The 10,492-nt window shown below is 35.0% G+C and overlaps 2 protein-coding genes across 2 annotated transcripts; one reads left to right on the top strand and one right to left on the bottom strand.

Annotated features, from left to right (window-relative positions):
- Nucleotides 1-526: 526 nt before the first annotated feature.
- On the bottom strand, nucleotides 527-4,794 carry LOC140959660 (geranylgeranyl transferase type-2 subunit alpha 1-like). Its single transcript, XM_073417606.1, has 8 exons — nucleotides 4,612-4,794; nucleotides 4,344-4,515; nucleotides 3,990-4,150; nucleotides 3,806-3,910; nucleotides 2,193-2,987; nucleotides 1,913-2,102; nucleotides 1,458-1,644; nucleotides 527-1,010 (listed from the first exon to the last, which is right to left on the bottom strand). The coding sequence occupies exons 1-8, from the start codon at nucleotides 4,725-4,727 to the stop codon at nucleotides 640-642; spliced, it is 2,097 nt and encodes a 698-aa protein (XP_073273707.1). The 5' UTR covers nucleotides 4,728-4,794; the 3' UTR covers nucleotides 527-639.
- A 1,727-nt stretch (nucleotides 4,795-6,521) lies between these two features.
- LOC140958631 (inorganic phosphate transporter 1-4-like) lies at nucleotides 6,522-9,081 on the top strand. The gene is made up of 2 exons (XM_073416152.1): nucleotides 6,522-6,708; nucleotides 7,279-9,081. The coding sequence occupies exon 2, from the start codon at nucleotides 7,343-7,345 to the stop codon at nucleotides 8,930-8,932; it is 1,590 nt and encodes a 529-aa protein (XP_073272253.1). The 5' UTR covers nucleotides 6,522-6,708; nucleotides 7,279-7,342; the 3' UTR covers nucleotides 8,933-9,081.
- The last annotated feature ends 1,411 nt before the right edge of the window (nucleotides 9,082-10,492 follow it).

The following is a 10,492-nucleotide window of genomic DNA, read 5'->3' as shown; positions in this document are numbered from 1 at the left end:
TGCCGATGTCTTTTTCTTCCCAGCGCTGTGCCGTTTCTCTCCACTCCTCCATGAGCCCATGATCTTTCCCACTACTTTCTCACGATCTCCATCTATCCTCCCACGTTCTTTTCCCTTTTGGCTTTTGGCGCTCTGTGACCAGTTTTGAATCGATAAAAATCAATCTGCCACACTTAACGGGCCTATATAATTTAATTGGGCTTGTGATTAAATTGGGCTTTCATAATTAATTATTTTTAGCCCAAACAATAATATATTTATTTTTACACACTGGTACATATAATAAACAATTCCGAATCAATTTATTTTCTTTCGAGATGATGGTCGTACTCGTACACCCCTCGTATTACAACTACAAAGTATTTCTAAAATTTTTGTCAGAAAGAGAACCCAAATCCAATTTTCGATAGACGTCGATTCGTCTCACGATTTTATTTTAAACAATAAAAGTGTTAACAATTGGATTTGAATCAAAATTCCCAAACACCATATTATAAATCAAAACAAACAACTGCTAGAATCAAAGTACAAACTTAACTTGCATTATCATTCAATTCAGCTCTAATAAATTATCATTGGAATGTAGAAGACATAAATATTCTACTTTATACTTGGATCGTATATGTATGATATATGAACCTAATTGCAACTCTCACCATTAAGCCACTTTAGTGACGGCATTAACTTAACCAAAAATGCCTTCAACTGATCATTAACCACTGCATTTCCCATAATCTCCAATTGTATCAAACTCAAGCCCTTGAAAATAAAGAACGCATCCCAGTGCTCCAAAGATTCAATGTCACCGGACCAGTCGCTTCCTAATGCATGATTTAGAGGCGAAGAAAACAGATACCTTCTCGTGTCAATGGAATGAGCACCAATCTCGTTGTATGAAATATCTAATACTTTCAATGACTTTAGCAATCGCAAGGTTTCTAGAGCTGTAAAACTGCAAATTTTGTTGTGACTCAGGTTCAAGCAGGAAAGCAGCTGCAGAGCTTCCAACCCTGTTCAAGAAATGGAGTAGATGTCATGCAACAATCACAACATTCATCTTTCCTTGTCTATGATAATTAAATCTGCTTCGTTAATTAAACCGAGAGTGAAATGTATATCTTGGAATTTGATTCATTAATCAGCCACATCATCGCTCCCTTATCCTAGATGATGATCCATCTGAATACGTCAAGCTTATGATTGCATTGCCAAACTCATTTTGATCACTCCCAAATATTTAAATAGACGAGATTTTTTCACCACCAGATGAATCGCGGAGTAAGGCTAAGCTGTAGTTCTTTTTTTGCTTCAATAAATGTTACCTCCATGGCACTATAAGTCCACTAAACATACACATCAACTTGAAAAAATTACAAAATCTCACTAAAGCTTGTCAAAACAATAAATCTATCTAAAATATATGCTCCAAAGATGTAATATGGATACATGGGAATTACCTTCAGTTGACTGAATTTTATTGTGACTGAGATCTAACATTTGAACCCACAATAATTGCTCCATACTCCCAATTCGTGATAATGAGAGACCATTCAGTCTTAAACAGGCATACAAAATGAGACTCGATGGTGTTGACTCCTGGTATCGGTGTATGTTTTTTAACAAAGACCCCATACTCGAGGTCATCTGCAGGACAATTACTAGATTATCTTAATTTACAAGAAGCAATACTTCATGTTGAGGCCAAATATTCGATAAAAAATTATGGAGAACACAAAATGTAACGATTTGGAATTCAACTATAAGATATCAAAGCACATCAGAGACAAAGAATCTTCCTCAATTGGAAAAAAGTAAATGATTCTAATCCAACTTCACAAGGTTGTCCAGTGTCTAAATTTTTGTTTTGGGGTCCCAGATTGATGATGATTCTCATTGAAAAGGAGAGACTAACCTGTTTCAACAACACTAAACTACGTTCATCCTCATAGTAACAAATATGTGAAGGGTCAATCTTCATCAGGTCATCATAAAGTGAAAGAATTTCTCCATAATGAACATCACTTCTATCATGTGAGTAACTGACTGACATCAATGAATTATTTGCCATCAGCAGTCTCGCAAGGCTAAGCTTCCCAATTTTACTACAAGGAAACAGAAGAAATAAGCAACATGTAAACTACATATTTGTTAAAGAAGTAATTGATTGACTCATGCTTGGATACACAGCTTACCACTCTGTTAATGACAACAATTCCCGGAAACGATCTATTTCATCCGCTATGACCTTCATACTCCATCCAAAATCATTAGGTTTCTGGCTAATCAGTTCTACTTTACAAAGTGAGTGAAGCAAGTCTGCGTCATGAGATTCTGCAGCATACACACAAAAATTCTCTTCTATCCATGAAATTCTGTCAGTTGTTTGCTCTTCAGCTTGATTTTGATCATGAGAAGGTATATGCACTGTAAAAAATAAATGAGAAGACTGACTACAGGAAGTACCACTCGTGTTAATGATACCCTGAAAGTGTGCAACAGTAACCTTTACAGGACAAGCTTCTAAAGTATGCGCTGCATCAGGAAATTTTAGATAAGTCAACCAGGCTTGGGCAAAACCAGATCTATCGGCTGAAAGTGGAGTCCATGTAAGTTCACTACTAGTAAGGTAATCACATTCGATACTGACTGTAGAAGAGCTTACACCATCCACCGGCTCACTGAAACATAGGATGAAAGGGAACTCTCTAGTTTTTGAAAAAAAATGCGAGATTGGAGATGATCTCTGATCACTCGAGTAATCATTAGCTGATATGTATAGTTTAGACCCATGTGAAGGCCAAGAAGAAAGCAGTAACGGCTCCAATATTGCTGTTTGTTCCAAAAGCCACAGATGATAAAACCATCCACTTTGGTCATCAGGGTCTGTAAAGAGAGCCTGAACTACGAAGTCGTATTCCTCTCTTAATACACTCTCTTTCTCAGAATATCCATTTCCTCCTTTTTCCAGTAGTTTAGACAAAAGCAAGCTGAAAAAAGATGGATGGTGAAACAAACACAAGATTAAATCATGCAACATAAAATAACTATCAGAATATAAAGAAATGAATTCTTGCTATACATTTGTGGTTAAATGAATTTATTTTACACCAAAATTTCTGGAGCAATATAAAGTTACCTTTTATGTGGAATCAGCATAACATAGCAATATTAACATCATCTTTAGAGCATTATAAGTTTGGCTGAATGCCAAATATTTTAACCAAATGGCAATGTCTCAAAGAATGACTCTACACCCACTTTCTCTAGGCTGATTAGAACTTGTTATCTCTGCTTTGCACTTAGATGTAATACTCTAAAGTGGATAAAACGTCATAAACAAATAAAAATTTTGCTTTCTCCTTAATTATCTCTCCTACAAGAAATGTTGTAAATTGCAGGAAAATTATAATCAGACATGGTAGAGAAGGTCCAGTGACGGATGAATATGGTTACTATATTTCCTTTTTGGGAAAGAACAAAGAAGCATACTCGAGGTTTAAAAGGAACCACACTGCTGGTGAAATAACGTTAAAATTTCGTTGAATTGGGAACCAAAAAAGGTTAGATACAGTATACACATTTGTTCTTGGTTGGCAGAATCTTCCAACAGGGAAAATTCAACAATGGTTAGAAGTAAAATTCATTGAAGAGGTCTGCAAATTTTACGGTACCATTCAACAAATAAAACACCTGCTTGGCTCTGGAATGCACAGGAAAGATAACCAAAAAGAATAAACTAGCTCCTAGATAAATAAATGGCTGAAGGATAGTGGACCCTGTGAATTAAAGTGGCAAGGTTGCACACCTCCGGTTATGCCATGCCGAATAGTTGCTAAAATTATCGTTAATCATATTTGTTGTATAAAGCAACTCCTCTTCAACCGGTATCTTCTTTAATGCTGTCACAAACCTACAAGATTATGCCCACAAGGACCGACGTCAATAAATGCAACAAATCATGAACCTGTGCAGACACCTGAGTACTTCACCTCCTGTAGTTCCATGCGTGAAAATTTCGGGAGTCAAGCTTCTGGAATTTTCCCAGAAGCCGCAATTCCCTATCCACTGATGAATGTCCCTTGCTTAGGACCCACTTCCTGTGATGCCACGCCCCGTACGATTTAAAGTTCGTCCTCAGCGCGGTCTCTACCTAAATCATAATTCACGCTCTAAGAAGAAGTTCCTCCATCAAAAGTATTCAATTCTACGACCCATAATATATGAACAAAACTTCACTGAAAACCAAATTGAGATTCAAACTAATATCGGATCGCATTGAAGAACTATACATCATGGTGTCTTACAACAAAACTACATCAATTTTAGTATAACACGCAACTTACGACTCTCAATTCTTCATCTAAAATCGACTGAACCGATTCAAATTCGGCATCATTCTCCGATTGCTTATCGGTGAAATGCTGTACAGCGAGCTTCCGATAATTCCAAGAAGTGTAGTGCTCAGGATTCACTTCTAATAGCTTGGCACTGATTTCCAAACCTTCTTTAGTATATCTGAAACCCAAATCAAGCAAATTGAAACTTAATGTAAAAAAAATCCATCTAACACAACGAATCCTCGCAAACCATAAACATCATAACATTACACACATCTTATTACGGTGAAATTGAAGAATCTGAGATTGGAGATGACGAAGTTTATCGGATTTGAGAGCTGAAGCGTCTTGCTCCTCTTGAGTTGGGGGTTTTCGCGGTCTTCCGTGCATTTTCTTCTCCCCTACTGCTCCGATCGAGACTCACTCTTCGGCAGGAATTGAGATGTTATCGGGCTCGCATTCATCATATTGGGCTAACTTTGGGCTTTCAATCAGATCCATTACTTTATATTTATTTAATTGTTTTATTTAGTGAAAATTCATTTCTTTTAAAACTATAAAAATATATACATCTTCTAAGTTAGGAGCAAATATATGCACATAATTTGAGATTAAATTTGATATATTAGTGGTATATTACAAGAACCACGAGATTTATAGGATCCAATTTGTATAGCGTGTGAGAAAGATCAACCAGGAAAAAAATTTGAACAGCCGACCTCAATCTCGAAATATGCAAGTGAAACATAAACTTTAAATTTTTGAGATACATATTTATTTTTTGACACTCGAATTCTCACATTTGCTCAATGATAGTTTGATAATGTTTCTAAGCCTTTGAAGTTCTTAAACACAAATCTCATTGGATGCTTAGGAGGCTTCAAAGTTCGAAATAACATAGAAAAAAAGAATTACAAATCATTTCAATAGTCAGATAGATATAATATTCGATCTTCTTTCATATATTTGTTTATCGTATTCATTTGAGTTTAGACACATGATTTGAAAATCTAACAATTTGTTATTTATTTATTATATATCAAATTAATGTATTAAAAGGGTCCAAACTCCAAGTAGGAAAAATTTCACATGTATCGTGCCTAGTTTGGAGATTATATTAAAATCTAAAATCATATTATTAATATAAATGATATATTGCTATTAACTAAAAAGACAAACCATGATACAAAAGTTAATTAATAGCATGACTTAGGCTTAATAAGATAATATAGATATAAGATTTTAATAATTAAAAATGCCAGTGCTTTATTATATAAAATAATATAATTCGTTTAGCCACAAAAAAAATGTTTGCTATTTAATATTTAGACCATATTTACTATATTATAGAGTAAGTAATCATTAATAGATGCACTAATTTAGTCTCAAGATCTCACATTGTTTTCACCCAAAATACCACTTCTCCATAAGTATAATTATTTTTTAAATAAAACAAAGCATAATAAATTAGTGATTATTAAAATGGAAAAAATTTTATTTTTGGTCATTTATGTTTTAACTTAATTGCGATTTTGATATTCTATGTTGTCAAATACAAATTTCAATATGTTATCCTTTAAATTTTTTTTAGTAATTTTACTCTTTTTTTGCGATACGATGCTAATGTGACATCAATGTAGTACTGACGATATAATGTTACATCAATACTTTCGCTGAAAAATACTAAAATTATCAAAAATCAAAATATACCAAACTGAAATTGAATTTTGATAAAATTGATGACCAAAATTGCAAATAATCAAATGTACATGACCAAAAATATAATTTTCACAAAAAACATAATAAATTAGAAATTCAAATATTAAATTTTTTAAAAAAATAGTATAATCCTAATATATATCATATAAAATTTTACTATATATAATTATAAACTCGATTTTAGATAAAAATTTAATTTACATGATGTATGCGAATGTCTACTAGTATAGTAGAATGTATTAATCAAGTAAAAATAATCATGAAAATTTAGATATACATACATACATACATATATAATAAGCAAATAAAAAATTATATATAATTCTATATTTTTAAAAAACCAACTATGGAAATTGAATTTCGACTATATATTTATTCTTAAAAGTATAATTTAGCATGGCAATAATAGAGGGGGTGAAGAGGAGCGAAAGAAGGGCCGGGCTGTTCGTGTTTCCGCATTTGACTGGTGCGGGAGGATGAATCGGGAAGCAGAAGGAATATGCCGGCGAATATTCCAATCTGTTGCGGTGTCCTCGCCACCTTATTTCTATATATATACGGATTCACACACAGAAACCCTAAAATATCTCCAATACCACTCTCTGATCTGTCTATCTCTCCCTTGTCTCTTTCTAGCTTCCGAAAGAAGCAGGTCAGTTTTTCATAAAACAATATTTCGATTTTTAATTGAATTGTATATATGGTTTGCGTGACATGTGATTTGGGACATTGTGATAGGTGATTAGGGCAGTGATGGATTAAAAAAAAGTTTCATATATTTTGCAAGAAAGATCGTGTTTCATCATCGCATGATGTTTGTATTGGTTCGGGAATGTATTATTATGAACCCTAAGATATATAGATGTGCATCCACTTTCATTATATATGCATGCATATATGGTGTGAGATGAGGCGGTTCGAGTGAGTCACTCGATAAATTTCACGGTCCTTCTTGATCTGTTTTGTTTGTCTTGATTTTGGTTGTTTTTATGTCTTCGAGGTTCATTTCTTGTTTGTCACATTCAAATTATTGAATCAGAGTCTAGCAAAATGTTATCTTGTTTGGCATGAAATATGTCGATCGTCAAAATCAAGATTTCTGAAATCTTGAATCAGGAAAAATATATAAAGAAAATGTGATGATATATAGAACCACTATAAATTTAGAGTAGAGTCGGATTTTAAGAAGTCGGCTTAAGATGTTCTTCAACAATTGTTGCAGATAGAGACGACAGGCAGTGGAGAAAGATATAATCTAAAAAGAGAGTATATATCCAAAAAGAAAAATGGCTGGAGATAATTTAAAAGTGTTAAACGCACTCGATGTGGCCAAAACGCAATGGTACCATTTCACAGCAATCATCATAGCGGGAATGGGATTTTTCACGGATGCCTACGACCTCTTCTGCATATCCCTTGTCACGAAAATGCTTGGCCGGATATACTACCATGTCGAGGGATCACCCAAGCCGGGAAGCCTGCCACCAAATGTCTCTGCGGCGGTAAACGGCGTTGCATTGTGTGGAACTCTGGCAGGGCAGCTCTTCTTCGGCTGGCTTGGTGACAAACTGGGCCGGAAGAAAGTGTATGGTGTCACCCTCATGCTCATGTGTCTTTGCTCCATTGCTTCGGGCCTTTCGATCGGGAAGGAACCAAAGACGGTTATGGCCACCTTATGCTTCTTCCGGTTCTGGCTCGGTTTTGGTATTGGTGGAGACTACCCTCTGTCGGCCACCATCATGTCCGAGTATGCTAACAAGAAGACTCGCGGGGCGTTTATCGCTGCGGTGTTTGCTATGCAGGGGTTCGGAATTCTCGCCGGTGGAATTTTTGCTATGATTATATCTTCTGCTTTTGAAGCCAGGTTCAAGGCTCCGGCTTACGAGGTTGATCCGATCGGATCCACGATTCCACAGGCAGATTATGTTTGGAGGATTGTGTTGATGGTTGGTGCGATCCCAGCTATGCTGACCTTCTACTCTAGGCTGAAGATGCCGGAAACGGCCCGTTACACTGCGCTAGTGGCCAAGAACGCGGAACAGGCGGCAGCAGACATGACCAAGGTCTTGCAAATGGATATTGAGGCTGAGCAGCACAAATTGGAAGCTATTCAACAGAACAAGAAGGCTTCCTACGGTTTGTTCTCGAAGGAATTCCTCAAACGACACGGATTACACTTGCTTGGAACTACAAGCACATGGTTCTTGCTAGACATCGCATTTTACAGCCAAAATCTGTTCCAAAAGGACATATTCAGCGCCATTGGATGGATCCCTCCCGCGAAAACCATGAATGCTATTCAAGAAGTTTTCACAATCGCAAGAGCACAGACTTTGATCGCCCTCTGCAGCACGGTCCCTGGATACTGGTTCACAGTGGCGCTAATCGATGTTATAGGCAGATTTGCCATCCAGATCATCGGGTTCTTCTTCATGACAGTGTTCATGTTTGCTTTAGCCTTCCCTTACCACCACTGGACTCATCCCGATAATCGTATTGGATTTGTTGCTATGTATTCGCTAACGTTCTTTTTCGCCAACTTTGGGCCAAATGCCACCACATTTGTCGTGCCTGCCGAGATTTTCCCCGCCAGGCTACGCTCAACTTGCCATGGGATATCGGCTGCATCAGGTAAGATGGGCGCCATAATTGGTGCATTTGGGTTCCTATACTTGGCACAGAACCAGGACCCGAAAAAGGCTGATCCAGGCTACCCGGCTGGGATCGGGGTCAAGAATTCGCTTATCGTGCTCGGTGTGGTCAATCTTTTGGGCTTGTTGTGCACTTTCTTGGTGCCTGAATCAAAGGGGAAATCTCTGGAGGAAATGTCGGGTGAAAATGAGGATATGAATGAAGTAGAAACTGGTAGAAGTTGAACACTTGCTTTGATTATTTTACTTGAGCTATTCTTTTTCTTTGTAAATATTGTTAGAGTTTGAGGTACCGAATCTGCATCTTGAAGGGTTAGATAGATTGTTTAATGCGACCAATTGGTAATAAATGGATTGTTCAGTTTTGTTTTTCATGCAGCAAGATTTGTTGAGAAAGAAGAACAGAATTCACTACAGGAGAAAATGGCTGTTCACTCCATTCACAAACTAAAATATGAAAAATGTATATTTTCTGTATAACTGCAAGTATTCATCCTATTTATATACACAAGAAAACGTATTGCTAAATACGCTTCTTATAATTTATAGATGTATCATATAAGAGTTGCATTATTGATGGACTTGACCATCTTATCCATTTGAGCTAACTTTTGAGATTGATTTGGGTACAAGTCTCAATCTTAATATGATATTAGATATCAGATTCCACTGTTATATGTTAAACTGTCTATAGTTGGGTCACACGTCTTGTAAATTTTACGTTCAAGATGTTCATTCCTGGACATGAGGGAGGTGTGTTTGTTGTCCCACATCGGTTGGATAAAATATCCAGGAGTTGCATATATAGACTTGAATAATCATCTCTTCTTGAGTTAACTTTTAGAGTTGAGTTGAGTTCAAATCTCAATTTAAGAAGATTTTTTTCATAGCTCGTAATTCTGCAAGTATATTGCACTGTATTTACAGTTAGCTATGTATCATTATCAAGAACTAGCAATCAAAAAATGTCGAATATCCCTTTTCTTTCAGCAATTTATAGGGCACAAAAAACTCTTAGAGATCGTCTCACGAATTAATTTTGAAAGACAGATTTTCGATCCGACATATGAAAATGTATTATGTTTAATGATTTGATAAATGTATACAAGTAATTAAGTATTAGTTTAAGTAAAATAGAGGAAATTTGGTGGTTTTAAGCTTTAAAAACCCGAAATATGGTATTATGCACTAATTTGTATTATATTTTTTAGATAATTTTTTTAACTACTTAAAAATAGAATAAAAGAATCTGTAAATTGGCCAAGAACTTCATTTTGTAAGACTTCGATAATTTTAAAATTTTATAAACAAAAAAGAAATTGGAAAATTTTAAAAATATATACGCATTTTGTCTATAAAATTGAAAAAAAAATTTATTAAGTAAATGGATTTTGAACGTTTTAAAATTTTAAATATAATATTTTATTTACTTAAATAATGCAACTTCCGTATATTATTTTAGGAAATTAATTAAAAAAACTATATTCAAAGTGTTGAAAAATTATTTAAAAATGTGAAAAATATTTGTGTTGAAAATGTGAATGTTGAATGTTGAAAATTAGGTAAAATTAGGCGTTGAATATTGAAAATTAGTGTGTGATGATGTAGGTAATGATGTATTTTATTTTTGGATTATTTGTAAAAATTTTCTATAAATAGATCTCTCATTTGTGAAGAAAATCACAATTGAGTTGAGAGAAAAATATTATAAAGTGTGTAGTGTGATAATTTTGAGAGTTTGAGATTTTTACTTTTTACCGTAAATTTTTACTTTTTCACAACACG

The sequence above is a fragment of the Primulina huaijiensis genome, chromosome 15, assembly GCF_012295235.1.
Source record: "Primulina huaijiensis isolate GDHJ02 chromosome 15, ASM1229523v2, whole genome shotgun sequence".
Lineage (NCBI taxonomy): Eukaryota > Viridiplantae > Streptophyta > Magnoliopsida > Lamiales > Gesneriaceae > Primulina > Primulina huaijiensis.
The sequence above is the reverse complement of the archived record's forward strand: the minus strand, read 5'-3'. Positions and strand labels throughout refer to the sequence as shown.